General features: G+C 31.4%; 1 protein-coding gene and 1 pseudogene across 1 annotated transcript in view; both read left to right on the top strand.

Annotated features, from left to right (window-relative positions):
* Elk (Eag-like K[+] channel) overlaps positions 1 to 12939 on the top strand; it is a 464478-nt gene extending 451539 nt beyond the window's left edge. Inside the window, exon 10 of the mRNA XM_065512744.1 lies at positions 12677 to 12939. Coding sequence (XP_065368816.1) covers positions 12677 to 12939 — 263 coding nt within the window. The remainder of the gene's footprint in view (positions 1 to 12676) is intronic.
* Positions 1287 to 5695, top strand: LOC135959723 (putative nuclease HARBI1; annotated as a pseudogene).
* Positions 12940 to 19673: the final 6734 nt, after the last annotated feature.

Raw genomic sequence — 19673 nt, 5'->3', positions numbered from 1 at the left:
CCGATTATTGTTAATTTTACCATAGTAATATTCGTTTTGTTTGAATAAAAAGATTTTTAGTTCAAGATCAAATAAAAAATTACTCCAAACGGATGAAAATATTTGCTGTTTAGTGTTCACACATTGGTCACGTTACAAGAATGTTTTCATATCGGCAAATAAATTTGTTTGACCAAATTCAGCTGTTTTCTTGTTTGCCATTCAAATATATTTTATGTTCAAACTAGAAACATAAAATATTTGACGTTTAAATAAAAGTACTGAAATTTCACAATTCTTTTAATTGTAAAGCAAAATCTATTAATATTTTAATTTCTAGAAATATCTTCTTTATTGATGAAAGAAATTAAAGTTTTTTTGCAGCTTTATTTAATAATTATTTAGAAAAAATATTACCATAAATGTGACCACAAGAGAAATATATTTTCCCCTTCGTGTGTTTGATAGTATTTCGGTGTAGTTTGATTAAACAAATATGGCAAATAAATGTGTACAGTGTGACCACAAAATCAACCCATGAATTATTTGATGTAGTTTTGATCAAACACATGAAACATCTTGTGTCAAATAATTTGCGTAGTCTTACCCTACCTTTAGAATCACTTTCTGAGTCGATTAAACGATGTCCGTCCGTCTGGCTGGTTGGCTTGCAGTCCATGTAAACCTTGTGCGCAGAGTATATGGGCCTATTTCACTAAACTACAATTCTACAAGTTTACAAGTTACAATTACAAGTCTGTTTATTAAAAAATAGTTAAAAATCAAATTTGATTTCAATTTATCATTCTCTTGTAACTTGTAAAATTTTTCTGAGGGTCTCCGTCGACCCTAAGGTTTTTTCTACAAATATTTTTTATATAAGAAACATTATTGAAATATATTATATTGCGTTTTATAGGATATTTTAGCATTTTGAGTAATAATAAATAAGAATTGTAAAATTAATATCACAATATACATATATGTACAAGTACTTGTAATTGTAGAAATTGTAGTTTACAAGTGCAAAAAACTACAAGTTTTGTGAAAATCTTAATGAAACACAATTCATCAGCACTTGTAAGTATTAGGGCCGTTTTCTCATTAGGTGATTATCTTATTTCCCAACGAGAAACTGCAGATTAAAGAAATTTGGTTTTCTCAATGTCTCATTTGTTTCTATTCTGTCGCAAAGCTAACCCGACCTCATCTATTTATGGTACAGATAAATTCAATCAGCTGAATGTTGTTTATAGTTTTTATGTGTTTGTGTTTTTGTAAACAAAATTAAATAGATTTTAGAAAAAATGTTTAATAGAGGAATTAACATTAATTTGATGGAGGATGAACTCGAAGAACATGAGTTCCAAGTGAATGTTGAAAGAGTTTATCGTGCCAGGCCTAACTACCTGTCAGACATGGAGGAAAATGAATTTTTTAAAAGATTCCGGCTGTCAAAGGCAACATTTAAAATGGTTCTTGATATGATCACCGATAAAATGTCCTCAATGACAGACAGAAATCAGGCTCTAACGCCCGAAATCAAATTATTGCTAACATTACGATATTATGCCAGTGGCAATTTTCTTATAACTGCCGGAGATTTTTGTGGAGTAAGCGTATCTTCTGCTTGCCGAGCGGTAAGAGACGTCTCTAGAACAATTGCAGCTCTATCAGGAGATTTTATTAAATTTCATCAGCCTCATACAGCTGCTGTGGTTGCATTTTTTCGAATTTCCAAAGGTGGTTGGTACGATCGACTGTACACATGTACGAATTCAATCACCGGGAGGAGATTGTGGGGAAATATTCCGGAACCGCAAAGGATATTTTTCCTTTAATGTCCAGGCTGTATGTGATGCTAATTTAATATTCCAAGATTTGGTCGCAAGATGGCCTGGCTCAAGCCATGATAGCATGATTTTTAATAACAGCAGATTAAAATATCGTTTAGACAGTGGGGAATTCGGCTAACTTTACATTCTTGGGGATGGTGGCTACAAGGCTTCCAGTTATATGTTGACACCTCTGCTTAATCCGATAACACGGCCACAAAAACTTTATAATGAGTCGCAGATTCGAACACGAATTGTAATTGTAAACTTGTAGAATTGAACTTTAGTGAAATAGGCCCCTGGTCGCAATTTTAAAGATATTTCGATAAAATAAAAAAAAATCGGTCCATTATTTCACCTAGCCCCCATACAAATGTCCTCGAAATTGGACTTTATCGGTCATAATTGTTTAATTTATATATGTATCTACACAAATTTCGCTCCAAATAAGTTTTATATATACAAAATTCATGTCACCAAGTTTTGTTACGATCGGTCCATAATTAGTCATACCATATAGACCCGGTTCCTAAAATCACTTTAACGTGCTTAAATCACTTAAAAATGTTGGTATATACACAAAATTCAACATAAATAACTTTCATATAGACATAAATCACATGACCTAATTTTATGGTGATGGGTTCATAATTGGTCATAGCTCCCATATAAGGCCCACTTCCGAAAATCACTCACGAATATAAATTATTGATATTTTAAAAGAAAAATATTTTTACTCATTTACCTGGTGTAGGGTATTATATGGTCGGGCTTGACCGACCATACTTTCTTACTTGTTAAAATTAATTTTTACATCCAAAAATAAATTGTTGTTTTGCTAATGCAAATATTAACAACTAGCTGACCCGGTGCGCTTCGCCACCCCAATTAGAAGAAAGAAATAGTACTATTAAGTCTCCCTTTGTGAATCTAATTGTTAATGTCTAATTTCATATTTCTGGGTCCATTATTATAGAAAATGCAAAAGAAAGTTACCACTAAAGTCACCTTTTTTGAATTCAAATGCATTCAGAATCATGTGTGCCTAATTTTAAACAACTCCTAACGCTTAGGGAGTTATTTCATAATTTTTTGTTTGGAGTTATTTCATAATGCAATAACTCCCAATGAAATTTTTGTTGGGTTTTATTTTATTTTGGGAAATAGGAGTTATTTCACTGTATTGGGAGTTATTTCATTTCTGTTGGGTTCTACTTTGCAAAAGCAGAACCCATAAATATCAAAAACTGGCTTCACTCAGAAAATTTGTTTTACATTGCCGCCCTTCGGCCGGGCGCAAAGGTTTTCTCCTCTGTGGTGTATCAAAAACCGGCTTCGCTCAGAAAAGATTCTTTTTACATCGTCGGCCTTTGTCAGGTTGCAACGATTTCTTAATCTGGTGCGAAATGAAAATCAGCTTTCTGAAATATTGTAATTATAAAACCTTTCTGGCGAAGGCCGGCAATGCAAAAAACTTTTCAGAGCGAAGCCAGTTTTTGATACTCCCCAGGGGAGAAAACCTTGCAAAACTAATTTTCTGAGTGAAGCCAGTTTTTGACACATCCCAGAGGAGTAAAACTTTCCATTTTTTAGATTACATAAATAAATTGCTTCGGATTGGGAATTATTTTATTTCTATTGAGATTTATTTCATTGGGAGTTATTTCGCTTTTTTTGGAGTAATATTTTTAAAATTATGAAACCGCCGATTATTGGGAGTAATTTCATTTTACCCTTTGGTAGTTATTTCATTTTTCAAGTTTGGGAATTATTTCATTTTTGATGGGAATTATTTCATAGGGAGTTATTTCATTGGGAGTTATTACATTTGGGAGCTATTTCACGGTACCTAAAATCTGTGTTAATGTGCCCAAGATAAAATATGTTTCAAAAAAAGTACCAAACTGTTTACCCGGATTTGGCCCAATATACACCTATTCACACGATTCACTAAAATGTATTTTCCCGATTTTATCCCCTTTTTGATACCTTTTCTATCCCCATTGCGGTGGTAAAATTTTATTCAAATAAATTCCTGTATCGTGGTGGGAGCTCATATTAAAATATTCGTATGTCTATGTCAAATTATAGAAAAACATTATTTATTTATTTATTTATTTAAATGATATTAAAACTTATATTAATATAAGACTAATATTAAAAAGTTAGCGAGAAAAACATATTTTATGAAAAAGTACCAAAAATAAACACAATTTTTATCCCTTAAAGGTTCGAATTTCCAAAAAGTACCAAACTTATATTTTTTATTTTTTGATGAGTAAAGAATACTATTTAAAATTTGTTTCCATGTTTATTGGTTTAAAAGTTACATAGGGTGCCAAAAAAGTACCAAAATACAGTTTTTACCCGTTTCTCCCCTAAAATGTTCGAATTTCGAAAAAGTACGAATCACCTGTCAGCTTATTTTTTAGATGAAGTAACATGCAATTTTAAGTTTTTTGTATCTTTATTAGTTTTGAAAATATAAGGTTACCGAATTTACCCGTTTTTACCCCCTAAACGTTCGAATTTCCAAAAATCCCTCCTTATCGGATCGTTTTGGGGAGGGAGGAACCCACAGTTAAAATTTCATGATTCTAGCTTCAGCCGTGTGGGCTGTGCGATGATGAATCAGTCAGTCAGTAACGTTACTCTTTTATATATTGTTACGAAATTGTACTTGAATTCAAATATAACAATTTTAAGGGCTGATTTAAAAGTAGCATAATGCTTTCAAATAACAGTCCTGTAGCACTGTAACATATCTGTGGGCATTATTAAATAAAAGCTTTCAGTTGACCATTGATCGTAAGTTGGCAACGCTGTTTGCTGCGACCGTAAATTCGAATTCGAATATTCAGTTAAAGAACATTGTAGAAATAGAGCTTTCTAGATGGTAATGCAGTGTTATAAATAGTGGCAGAGGTTGCAGTCGTTAGTCAGTTTATCAGAGACGCTATTCGAATAAACATCAACTGAGTGCCTTAAAGTGTGCTGTATTTTTCAAGTGAATTCGTGTACATTATAAAATGTCTGTATTTCTGAGAATTTTTTAACGTGTATAAAAAAAATATTGAGTGACTATTTGATTCTGTTGTACATTTTTAAATAAATAAAGAGTTGTTACAATTTTTAAACTACTAAACGGCTTTTATTTGCAATCAAAAGTATCCGGTTTATTTAAAGGAAATAAACCAAACGTTTTAAAAAGGTTAAAACGTAACAATTGGTGTCAGAAGTAGGATTGCAAAATAATAAGCATGAAGTTTGAGGAACTAAAAGTTGAACAACTCAAGAAAGAACTGAGTAAGTTGGAGTTACCAACAGCAGGTAATAAGGCGGAATTGCAGAAGAGGCTCATAGATGAATTTAAGCGCCGTGATATTGACATCGGTGCATACGAATTCGAGTATAAGGAAGAAATGGAAGTTTCTACACGTTCAACAACAAGCAGCTTGGATTTAAGCACAATGTTCGCGGCTATGATGGAAAAAATGGAAACAACCAACGAGAAACTTCTGTCTGAAGTTAAAGAAGTTCAAGAAACTTCTAAAGTAAACAACGAGAACCTGGAAGCGAAATTGAACAAAAATTCTAGAACCATCTTAGAAACTACTCGAGTCAACAATGAGAAACTTCTTGCCGACAACGAGAAACTTCGTGCTGAGGTTAAAGCTGAAGTCAAAGAAACTATCAAACACTTAGCTGAAATGGAAGCGAAACTTCAAAAATCCTCTCGAGCTACAGATGAGAAAATTCAGGAAATGTCTGAGGTTACTAACAGCAGAGTGGATATCATTGACCAAAAGGTGTCAGATTTAGAAAATTGTGTTGATCAAAAACTGCATGACCTAGAAACAAAGGTTAATAATCTTCAATGACAAGATGGACCGGTTCGAGTTATTTCAGAAGCATCTAGCATAATAAAGGCCCCTAGTTTTGATGGCAGCACACCATTTAATGTTTTCAAGTTCCAGTTTGATACAGTTGCCATTAGAAACATGTGGAACAATGAAGAAAAAGCTATAGAATTGATATTGGCCTTAAAAGGGAATGCAGCAGTAGTTCTTGAAAGCGTGCCAGCAAGCAACAGAAATTATTATGATGACATAATGGAGGCGCTACAACGTAAGTACGGTGGTGAACATAAAAAAGAATTATACCGAATGGAATTGCGTGGTAGAGTGCAGAAACCCAATGAGACGCTACAAGATTTTGCGTTGGAAATCGAGCGTTTGCTACAGCTTACTTATCCAGGGGAAAACAACCCATTCTTGGACCATATCAATATAGAGGCATTCGTCAATGGCATTCGCGATCCTGAAATAAAACATGCGGTTTGTGCTACACCTAAACCATCATTTGCTGAAACAGTCTCATTTGCACTGGCGCAAGAAACAGCAAAGATAATTTCAAAGCCCCAGGTGTATAATGTGCGGAAGATCGAGGTTGTCGCTCGAGGTTGAATGATAGAAGTATGGTCAACGAATTAAAGGAATTAATAGAGGCAATTTTAAAGGCTTTAAGTAAGAGACAAACTAAAGCCAAAGTTAAATGTTATAACTGTGGAAAAATGGGTCACATTCAGCGAAACTTCAGAGCACCAATAAAGCGAATCAGATATGTTTCAGCATCAAGAAATAACCAGCTGGCGAATCATCAAGAATTACAGAACCACCTTTAAAGCGAGCTTGCACTGAGGGACAGGATCTGACACCCACACCTGATGGCCCTACCATCTCCATATCAGTACTGCAGCAGGAAAATAACAATCTTACTGCTAGTGGGTACATCAATGGCCGGACGCACATCCTTACTATGGACACGGGAGCATCGCAGTCTATCATCAGAACAGATTTAGTTATGATGATAGATAGTCTGATAGTCTACGCACCGCTACTGGAGAGCCTGCCGCTGTCCATGGTAAAGTTAATGTGAAACTAACTATTGGTGGTATTAGCATAAATCATGTCTTTGTTATTGCCGATATTGTGACGAAGTAATCATTGGTGCAAACTTCATGATTAATCACAGCATTACTTTGGATATGGGACAAAGAGTCATGAATTGGCGAAATGTTCAAATACCCCTTGAAGTCGGATATGAGAGCAAGTCTCAAGTAAGAAAGTTAGTTTTTGTTGAGCACAAAAGGTTGCCACCGCAATCAGAGGATTTGGTATGGGCCCGTGAGGAAGTGGAGGATTGTATAGACAATGGTTTGTTGGTGGTGGAACCAGCGGATGTGAGAAGTGGCCATGTAACAATGTAGGCCATCGTTGAACAGTGCAACGACAGAATGGTTCCCGTTGGAATGCTTGGTCTGTCCCGCAGAGAAAATATCATCACGCCGGGTTCCAAGATTGGTGAAGGTACTTCAGCAGAAAAAGAAATGCATGAACTCGTTCGGAGACGAATTAAAATAACAAATGAAAACCAGATATAGCTCACGATGTGCCGGACGCACATCCTTACTATGGACACGGGAGCATCGCAGTCTATCATCAGAACAGATTTAGTTCTGATGATAGATAGTCTGATAGTCTACGCACCGCTACAGGAGAGTCTGCCGCTGTCCATGGTAAAGTTAATGTGAAACTAACTATTGGTGGTATTAGCGTAAATCATGTCTTTGTTGTTGCCGATATTGTGGACGAAGTAATCATTGGTGCAAACTTCATGATTAATCACAGCATTACTTTGGATATGGGACAAAAAGTCATGAATTGGCGAAATGTTCAAATACCCCTTGAAGTCGGATATGAGAGCAAGTCTCAAGTAAGAAAGTTAGTTTTTGTTGAGCACAAAAGGTTGCCACCGCAATCAGAGGATTTGGTATGGGCCCGTGAGGAAGTGGAGGATTGTATAGACAATGGTTTGTTGGTGTTGGAACCAGCGGATGTGAGAAGTGGCCATGTAACAATGGGGGCCATCGTTGAACAGTGCAACGACAGAATGATTCCCGTTGGAATGCTTGGTCTGTCCCGCAGAGAAAAGATCATCACGCCGGGTTCCAAGATGGGTGAAGGTACTTCAGCAGAAACAGAAATGCATGAACTCGTTCGGAGACGAATTAAAATAACAAATGAAAACCAGATATAGCTCACAACGTAATAAGGGTTTGTCATCCAAATTAAAGAATCACTGCAAAGGACCATATAGGGCAGTTAAGAATAGGAAATGTGGAAGACTGATATCGGGAATGAAGGTCGTACATCTAGAACGACTAGCCGCCTATGGGAGAAGTGAACTTATGCCTAGGACGAACAGGCATAAGCGGGGGGCAGTGTTACGAAATTGTACTTGAATTCAAATATAACGATTTTAAGGGCTGATTTAAAAGTAGCATAATGCTTTCAAATAACAGTGCTGTAATAGCAAACTGTAACATATCTGTGGGCATTATTAAATAAAAGCTTTCAGTTGACCATTGATCGTAAGTTGGCGACGCTGTTTGCTGCGACAGTATATTCGAATTCGAATATTCAGTTAAAGAACATTGTAGAAATAGAGCTTTCTAGATGGTAATGCAGTGTTATAAATAGTGGCAGAGGTTGCAGTCGTTAGTCAGTTTATCAGAGACGCTATTCGAATAAACATCAACTGAGTGCCTTAAAGTGTGCTGTATTTTTCAAGTGAATTCGTGTACATTATAAAATGTCTGTATTTCTGAGAATTTTTAAACGTGTATAAAAAACATTGAGTGACTATTTAATTCTTTTGTTGTACATTTTTAAATAAATAAAGAGTTGTTACAATTTTTAAACTACTAAACGGCTTTTATTTGCAAAAGTATCCGGTTTATTTAAAGGAAATAAACCAAACGTTTTGAAAAGGTTAAAACGTAACAATATATAGATCACAAAAAAACCAAAGCAAAAAGTATTACAAAAAAACAACATAAATAAAATATTAAATAAAGAGTATAGTGTTTGTGTTATTGTGTATGAGTTTCTCTTACTCTCCATCAAGGCGTATTAACAAGGTGAGTGCGTCCCGGCAACAAATACAACAATGCAAAAACAACAGGCAATTTGTTTTTGTTAAAATGTACGGTAAATGTCAAAATCAAGGCGAATTAAAATATTACTATGTTATTTACAATAAGAAATGTAAACATAAACAAAGTTTGACATATAGTGTACATAAAACCACAGCGAATTAAGAAACAGCTGAAAGGAAGCTCAGCAGTAGTGTTGCCGTTTTGGTTTTTTATAACCAAAATTTGTTATTTTTTTCCTGATGTGTAAACGTGTATTTATATTTCATTTTGGTTACTTTTTTCAAAACAATTTAGTTATAGACAGATTTTTCAATATTTAATATACTATCCTAACGAGATCGTATAATTAAGACTAATGGTGGTGTACTCTAAAAAAAATGTTTCGGCATCGGTTAATGTAGGTGTATATATTTTTTACATGAGAGTTTTCATAAACAAATTATATCTATCGTGATAGGCAATTGAAGTCAAAAGATTTGAGAAAGAGTAATTTTTTTAAACGATTTTTACGATTTTTGTGATTTAGGGATGTATGTAAATGAGTTCCCAGTATTGGTTTAATTACACCAGCGGAACAGACATTTTGGTGCCGGAAATTTCAACTACATTTTGTACGAGTGGATGAACTCACAGTACTATGTTATACTTATTTTTTTTCAGTCAGCTTGCGTTTTCGAAATATCGATTGTTTTATTTTATATTTACATTACATATCCTATTTTTTGGAGTTTTTCTTCTAAATTTTGAATAATACAGCATAGAATGTGACATTTTTTACCATTAAACAGGTCTTCGTAAACATATGATTATTTTTAGTATAATAATTCTGATGGATGTTTCATTATAGCTTTATTGAGGATAAATAAAATGTTGTATTCCGAAAATTCTAAACAAGAATGTTTATTTTTAATATTGTTACAAAATTGTACTTGAATTCAAATACACCGATTTTAAGGGCTGATTTAAAAGTAGCATAATGCTTTCAAATAACAGTGCTGTAATAGCAAACTGTAACATATCTGTGGGCATTATTAAATAAAAGCTTTCAGTTGATTTGATCGTAAGTTGGCAACGCTGTATTCGAATTCGAATAGTCAGTTAAAGAATTAGTAAGATCTAGAATATTCGAATTTTGACAGTAAAGAACAATCTAGAGTGCAGATGGCAGTGTTATAAATAGTGGCAGAGGTTGCAGTCTTGAGTGAGTTTATCAGAGACGCTTTTCGAATAAACATCAACTGAGTGCCTTAAAGTGTGTTGTGTTTTTCAAGTAAATTCGTGTACATTATAAATTGTGTCTGTATTTCTGCGAATTTATAAACGTGTATAAAAAACATTGAGTGACTATTTAATTCTGTTGTTGTATATTTTTAAATAAATAAAGAGTTGTTACCATTTTCAAACTACTAAACGGCTTTTATTTGCAATCAAAAGTATCCGGTTTATTTAAAGGAAATAAACCAGCGTTTTAAAAAGGTTAAAACGTAACAATTGGTGTCAGAAGTGGGATTGCAAATTAATAAGCATGAAGTTTGAAGAACTAAAAGTTGAACAACTCAAGAAAGAATTGAGTAAGTTGGAGCTACCAACAGCAGGTAACAAGGCAGAATAGGCTGATATACGAATTCAAGCGGCGTGATATTGACATATGTGCTTACGAATTCGAGTATAAAGAAGAAATGGAAGTTTCTACCCGTGCAACAACAAGCAGCATGGATTTATCCACAATGTTTGCTGTTATGATGGAGAAATTTAAAGAAGCCAATGAAACTTCTAGAGCTAATAACGAGAAGCTTCTAGCTGAAGTTCGAGAAATTTTTAAAGTAAATAACGAGAAGCTTCTAGCTGAACTTCGAGTAAACAACGAGAAGCTGTTAGCTGAAGTTAAAGAAACTTTCAGAGTAAACAACGATAAACTTCTAACAGAACTTCAAGAATCTTCAGAGCCACAGATAATAGAGTTGGGTTTATTAGCTCAGTGAAGTTACCGCTCTTTTCAGCTCAGCTCACTGAAATGAACTAGGTCGCTCTTTTAGCTCATTTTGAGAATTGCTTGTAGTGAATTAAATCAATTATTTCTGTTGTTAGTTGTAAAAACACAGTCTTTTGACAATTAGAGATGTATGCGTGAAATAATTGATTCAAATTTTAAAAAATAAAATTGTATTTTATTTAAACTAATATTTTTGCGGAAAAAAGAGTTAATTTTTTTTATTATTTCTAATTTCCGATGCTAACCAAATGTTTAGACAATATTTGTTAAGCAGAACATTCACTAACTATAATGTATTCTTTTACCACAAAATAATAAAATTACCAAAAAACTCAAGATATTAACTAGAATTTGAAAAGGGAAAAATATTTTGATGATCTGATAATTGTGATCCAAAATAAAAATGTGACAATAACTAAACCAAAATTAATATTGTTGCAATTTTTTGGGTGTTTTCCCATTTGCAAATTTCATCCCGATCGGAAGACATCGATTTCAAAAGTTGCTTCAGTTGACATGAAATGCCTCATATACATAAGCCAAAAAATTAAATCTAATATTAATATTTATTTAAATATCCTTTTTAAAAGGACTTTTTTGATTTTCTCGGAAAAAGGGACAAATTGACCCCTAAAGAGAGGAGATAGATGATTACGGTCTTCCACAAAAATTATAACCATAAAATTCCACAATATAACTCTGTCAATAAGAATTCTCTCAGATATTAACTTACAACATTTTTTCAGTTAGTATAATTAAAACTTTGACCCACTGTAAAAAAATTCAGACCAGCTGGACTATAAGTTTATTCTACAAAAATTATATATTCAACATGCTTTTTCAAAATTATATTAAACCAACTTCCGAAAATCACTTTAACTAGCATACATTTTTTAAGAATGTTGGTATTCAAATAAAATTCAATACAAATAAGTTTCATAAATAGTCATAGCTCACATATACATTTTAAAAGAAAACTGTTTATAATCATCTTCTCGGTATGGGGTATCATATTGTTACGTTTTAACCTTTTCAAAACGCTGGTTTATTTCCTTTAAATAAACCGGATACTTTTGATTGCAAATAAAAGCCGTTTAGTAGTTTGAAAATGGTAACAACTCTTTATTTATTCAAATGTACAACAACAGAATTAAAATAGTCACTCAATGTTTTTTATACACGTGTGTAAATTCGCAGAAATACAGACACAATTTATAATGTACACGAATTTACTTGAAAAAAACACAACACACTATAAGGCACTCAGTTGATGTTTATTTGAAAAGCGTCTCTGATAAACTCACCAACGACTGCAACCTCTGCCACTATTTATAATACTGCCATCTGCACTCTAGAATGCTCTTTAACTGTCAAAGTTCGAATATTCTAGATCATACGCCATCTGTGGTGTACTTTCTACAATGTTCTTTAACTGAATATTCGAATTCAAACAGCGTTGCCAACTTACGATCAATGGTCAACTGAAAACTTTTATTTAATAATGCCCACAGATATGTCACAGTTTGCTATTACAGCACTGTTATTTGAAAGCATTATGCTAATTTTAAATCAGCCCTTAAAATCGTTATATTTGAATTCAAGTACAATTTCGTAACAATATGGTTGGGCTAGACACACTTTCTTCAAATGGACTCGGATATTTTGTCACTTTAAAAATAGTTCTTGATTAGTCCAAGACGGTTTAAATTCCACCAACTTCATTCTTTAGAGATAAAAAAGTTACTACATATTATTTGAATAGGTTTAAGTGAATTTCATATAACTCGTACTTAACTTCTATTGTTCAACAAAAATACAATGGATTTATTAACTTAAATTTAAATAAAACAGACCTTCTTTTTTTCACAGGTAAAGGCGACCTAGTTGGATCAGACATCAACGTACATCTAGTTGCTACTTCGAATGGACAAATGACTGCAACAACAAATAGTGCTGGACAAGATGTCGTTGTAAGATGTAGTAGTGACATCAAGGTAATTAATCCCATACACAAACAAACTTCCCGCGGCGCCATAATGCTCAAATTACAAATGCGCATAGTCAGAGGCAATTCGAGTTTTTCACGAGAAATTCCGGGAATTCCGCAAAATTTTCAATCCCGGGAAATTTGAAAGAATTCCTAAGAATTACTTTCCTCAGTTTTATGTGATTTTTTTTAACTTGATTTTCTCTAAAAGAAGCTTAATGCATTAAACACATTCAAGACAGCAGGCTACCAACTTCAATCTGTCAAAAATAAAATGCACACGTTTATATGGAGACGATTATTTTAACGACAGCACAGCTACACGGCAACACGACTACTCATGCCGATGTAGCCGAATTAGGCTAATTTCTATTTTTGTCAACTACAAACAGAAATAGTGTTGCTAATATAATAAAAAAATACAAATCAAATTAGTGCTTAAAAAATATATTTTTTTACTTAATTAAGAGAAGTTTCTGATAACCATATTGAAATAAATTAATAAAAGGTACATAATTAATTATAACCATATATATATTTTTACTCAAAATAATTGTTTTAGTCTTAATTACTTTGGAATTTTGTACGGTTATTTTTTATTAAAGTGGCACCACTGAATTATAAATCAGCTGTTTAATTGTAGCTGTCGTCTTTAAAATAATTCAGTAGCTGACACACGACTGCAACTGTAACCAGCAGAATTTGTGTTCGTGTAGTCGTGTAGCCTGTTGTCTTGAATGTGTTTAATGCTTCAAAGCAAACGCAGAAGATTTATACAAGAAAAAATATTCAAACCAAATAGACCAATAACAAGTTCATTATTCAAAATATTCATGAATATTCACGGCTGCCACAGAATTCTATCCGATCAAAAGTGTAATAATTTTAGTATTTCACAAAGAGTAAAACTAAAATTTTTGTAATAAAACCACCTTCCGTGGAATTGAATTTTGTTTAATATTATAGGGTTATCATCAAGTTTTAATTAACACCTTTTCTTATGGTGTTTCTTTTCTGAGAAAAATGTTCCATTTATGTTACCATTGGTGCAGGGGTATGTTCCATTCTAAAAATGTATGCAAACGTGAAAAAAGTTGCCGTTTTCCTTTCTAAATATGTTGCATAAATAAGTGGTAAATATGTTACATATTTCACCCTCAATTATATTTCAGAGTGAGATAATAACCTTTTTTGTAACTGCGTTTAGTACTTTTTTGCAATTGATTTCTATTATTGACAATCAGTGTTGTTAATGCTGTTGGCAAACAAACTCAATTGAATATCGAAAGCAGAGTTTGTTTTTGCTTCACTGTGTTTCAGTTTTACTTATTTGCTTAACTACAACTACGAGAAAATAAACAAGCAAAGTCAAAAAATAAAAAACTGCTTATTAGCTTAGCAGGGATGGTAAATGATTTTTTCTTTCGGTATCAAAATATTTTACTGATAGTACTTTTTTGAACCCCAGGGTACTAAAACAATTTTTTTTTAATATTTATTATCAACAAAACAACAAGAAAAACGTATAACAATTCATTTAAAGCATATAAATAATAATAACTTAAAATTTAATTCAGTTCTGTTTAATTATAATTATAACATTTTTGTTTATGAAATATTCTTTTATAATTCATATAGATATATTTTATAAAAACAAAAATTATATAAATAACATAAAACAAATTGAGATCATAAGTAGTTGTAAATGTTAAATACAAATATACAATTTTTATGTATTTTTGGATAATAATTTGTTGCAAACATTTAAATTGAAACAGCAAGTATTTGAAGATTTAAGTAAATCTTTGGTTTGAATAAGATTAGACAATGTTGTGCAATGAAGTTTGTTCCTTTCTTTTGTTTTTATGTTTTGAATTGAAAATACTCTTTCGACATTAGCCGATGAATGAGGTATAGACAAAATTCCAGTCATAATTCTAGAAATGTCAGAAAACATTAATTTTAACTTTTAACGATAAATTTATTAAATTTACTTTGATTTTCTTGCGAAAACAATAAAGCAATTGTTTTATTTTAGTTTTTTCTTTACTCACTTACATACTACAGTTTGTGTCGGCAAGAATCCTACCAATTGTAGTAAGGAAATGTAAGAAAAAATAAAATCACTGCTTATTGTTGGTGTTTTATTTAAGCTTTGATATTTTTACAAATAAAGCTTGAGTGTCTGTAATTCTCAATCACTCTATGGTTTTATTTGTATATCTTTAGTTTTTCTAAAGCCTTTTAGGAAAAGGTTTCCTGATGATCTAAGCAATATATTTTCATTAGCTAATGCCCCAATTCTGTTAAACGATTTAGGACGAATTTTCTTCTTTTCATATTTGAGTTATAAGTTTTGAATTTTGTAGTCTTCTAGACTAGTATGAGTAGTTTTTCTTCGAGTTGAATGAAAACAATTGCGAGATAAAACTAATCCGTTGTAACTATTAGATAGGTAAATAGATAGATAGATAGATAGATAGATAGATAGATAGATAGATAGATAGATAGATAGATAGATAGATAGATAGATAGATAGATAGATAGATAGATAGATAGATAGATAGATAGATAGATAGATAGATAGATAGATAGATAGATAGATAGATAGATAGATAGATAGATAGATAGATAGATAGATAGATAGATAGATAGATAGATAGATAGATAGATAGATAGATAGATAGATAGATAGATAGATAGATAGATAGATAGATAGATAGATAGATAGATAGATAGATAGATAGATAGATAGATAGATAGATAGATAGATAGATAGATAGATAGATAGATAGATAGATAGATAGATAGATAGATAGATAGATAGATAGATAGATAGATAGATAGATAGATAGATAGATAGATAGATAGATAGATAGATAGATAGATAGATAGATATATAGATAGATAGATAGATAGATAGATAGGGAATACCAGAAAAACATCTATGTGAAACTAGCTCATATAGACCTCTATCTATGTTGAGCACGCTGAGAAAGCTTTTTGAATGCCTTCTACATCACAGGCTGAATAAACGCATTGATGACTTTTGGGGCTTATCGCCGAACCAATACGGATTTACCAAGGGAAGATGAATGTTTAATACTATTCACGGAGTACTAGAGATGGCAAAGATATCAATAGATTTTTGCATCAGAAATGCATCTAATATTGATAAATAGCGTGTTATTTTGGGTGCATTCAGAAATAAGGGCGTATATTTGCAATACAATAGCTGACTACTGACTAATAACAGAATACTATCGTATGAAACAGATTATGGTTTGAAACGATACCAAATAACTCCAGGAGTTTCAAAAGGACTGGCACCATTTCTATGGAACGTCATGTATGGTATCTTGAATAATACGATATGCAGATGATTTAGCACTGGTAGTATCACAACCGACAGTTGATCTCATACAGATAGTCACAGATAATAGCCTAAGTAGATGCAGTAGATAGGTGCAAGCAAAAGGCCTACAGGTGGCGGTTGCGAAGACTGAAACCATACTTGTAACATCCAGGAGGATTTTCACCACACCGAAAATCTTACTGCAGGGCAATAACATGGCTTTTAATTGCAATCTATGTTACTTGGATGTCCAACTGTATAATAAACAATGCTTCTGAGAACATATAAACAAAATTTTAACAATTTTTTATAAAGCGCACCATACACTATCAAAATACTCATCAAGCACTATGGTAGTATTAGTGAAAATATGTTTGTATGTGTGACACCGACAACGCTTGATGGAAAATCAAAAACATTTTGATTTTTAGCATGCTTGATGTAACTTTTTGATAGTGTATGGTGTTTTCTCATCAATCACGAAGTCATTTACAAAAATATTTCAAGGCGTGAGGTTGATGAGCGTGTCGGATGAAGAGAATAATTTTTTATATTACATATTTCGCTTATTATTTTGGTTTTTTTCTTTATTCTCGTTATTGCATTTTAGTGCAAATAAAAATTAAATATAATTCCCGCTATTGGTGTTAACACCACAAAATCAAAAATAAAATGCTGATTGACGAGTCATCAATCAAGTGTACATCAAATTACACGTACACGATAGTGACATCAAGCATTTTGATAGTGTATGGTGCCCTTTAATTAATTATTTTTGATTTGTCAAATTTCATACAAAACATTATTGCCAAACGATTAAAATATATATTTCTAATAAAAAAAGTAGAAGAAAAATTTATAAATTTAAAAAAATATATATCTTGGCAGTAATAACATGATAATAACGTAAATCATAGACACAAACCACGTAACCCAGACGAAAAAAATATATTGTTTTACTGAATCGTAACTTCGACTACTTTTCTTCCTCAGACAAGACGAAACAATTGTCGAACAGAATTGGGGTATAAATGTTTAATTTCAATTATATCAGCCAATGCTCTATATTGAGTGCTAATTGACTCAAATGAGTTTTTTTTCGTTTGGAAACATTTTCATTAAAAACGGAATAATACTATTAGGTTTTCCACTCAAAACATTTTATGGAGAAAATTTGTTAAACTAGACCAAAATATCGCCATTGAAATCTAAACGTTCTCTTAAATTTTGACAAAACTTTTTATAAATTTTTTTGCAGTTTTCTCTGAAATTATTTACAATGTCGGTATCAATATGATTTGTGCGTATCAAATGAGTCTCGGGAGTACCACGGTACTTTTGAACATCAAATAGTATCAAAAAAAGTACGATGGTATCAATTTTGCCAACCCTGGCTTATAGTGATACAGTGAGAAGTTATCTGCTTGCGCAGCCAGTCACAGCGATTAAATTCACAAATGCTGAAATGCTGGATTTCTCATTCTGTTGGCAAATTTTTTTAAGACTTGTGTTTTTTTTAAATAATTTCATAAAGAACTTTTTTTTAGAGACATAACCATATTTTTGTTGGTTTTTTTTTTGAAGAACTCATATGATTTGTTTAAAAGAAAAACAACAACACTGATTTTTTAAGAAAAATAAATGTGTAAATTTTATTTCATCTCAAAAAAAATATATACACATAAAACAACATCTAAAAAAACCAAATTAAAATTCATCTTAAAGCTGAAATTAAATTATTATAATAAAATATGTACTGTATTTACATACATATATTTAGTGTTCATTCTTAGTCATCTTCAAATAATGGTAAATTTTCAATTGCCTGGTCTAAATATGTATGTAGAATTTAGCTTAACCAGCAATTGTAGCATATAACGTGTTAATATTTAAAAAAATCTGTGGAAGCATAAACAAGCGAGTTGCATGCATTTATCCAGCCTTATTGCTCGTCGGAGGGGAGGTTCGTTGCCTGCTGCTTCGTTTAAAATTTTGCCACTATAAGATTTTAAATTTGCATGCAATATAAAAAAAAACTGATCAAAATGAATATAAAAAAAGGAACTTTCTAAAACCCTAAAGTCAATTGAATCTGATGTTTTTGACTCAATATATTGCCCACCCTACCATGATTACTAAAGCCAAATCCAAAAATAAACCACTTAGTAATCCCATTTCCTTACAGCAAATAACCAAAAGTTTTTAAATCAAAACAGTTAAATTTTCAAATTTAGCACAAAATCATATTGATTTATTAAAAATAAAATTTCAAATTAAAAATTTAAACATGTTGAAAAATATTGAATTGAATTTATATGTAATGAAAATTGTTTCGTTTATAAAAAAAACAATAACAAAATTATAGCAAATAAAATAAAGAAAAAAACTCTTAAATCTATGTATATTGACTTAATGGTTCACTAAGTGGTCATTAACCCCACAACAATATGACACAAAATTTGTATTACAATAAACTGTGGTAACCATACTAAAATTTATAAATAATGATATTAATTTGTAAGAAGACGATTTTTAATTACTTTTAATTTCAATTTGCATTGTTTTATTTGTTTTTAGTTTTAATTATTTAAAATCAAAATAAATTTTGGTATGGTCACCCCAAATAATAAAAAGAAAATATAAATATTAATAAACAAAATTACTACAGAGAACAAAGAGAGTTATAAAAAAAAAAACAAACATTAAGAGAGACTTACATTATTCTTGATGCTCCCACGCCGAAAGATCTTTCGATGAGTACAGCTGTATGTAAATATGTATGTAGTGTTGGCTTACTTAAGAGAGGATTAGATGTTCATATGTTCTCTGTTATCAAATTTTCTTTGTATATCACTAGTATTATTTTTAAATATATGTTTAATTTAATGACAGAATTAATATAATTTTTAAATACATTTAATACAATTACATTACATTAAACAAAAACCATCACACATATAAATCAACATTTATTTATAATTATTTTTGCGGCATTGCCAGATCAAATGATCAACTAATTAAGAGAGCGTATATAGGTTTTGCAAATAAATATATTTATATGTGTGTGATTTGGGCACTAATGTTAATGTAATTGCATTAAAGGCAAGCTTGTTTTTTTTTTTAAATCAACGAAATTCTTTAGTTACACTAGTCAACAAAATCACTTATAATTTAAATAATTAACACTAACAAATTACACTTAACACATATTTTAATAATCAAAATTTTAATAAATAATCTTTACTTTTAGGTTTTATGATATTTTTCTTTTTTTTTTTAGTCTTTAATTAATTGGTTTTTCTAAATTTAAATATTCATGTTATACTTTTTTTTATGAAAAGTTTTTTTTTTCTTTCAGTTAAGGCAAATAAAATTAAGATTTTTTTTTTTTACATTTAAAAATAGTTTCTTCCTTTTCTAAAACATTCACTTTTCCTGTATTTTTTAATTATTTGATTTTTTTTTATGAATTTCTTTAAATGTTTTTATTTCTGTTAACCTGTGTAAATCAAAAGGTTTCGGTT

This window comes from Calliphora vicina, chromosome 5, assembly GCF_958450345.1.
Source record: "Calliphora vicina chromosome 5, idCalVici1.1, whole genome shotgun sequence".
Taxonomy (NCBI): Eukaryota; Metazoa; Arthropoda; class Insecta; order Diptera; family Calliphoridae; genus Calliphora; species Calliphora vicina.
The sequence above is the reverse complement of the archived record's forward strand: the minus strand, read 5'-3'. Positions and strand labels throughout refer to the sequence as shown.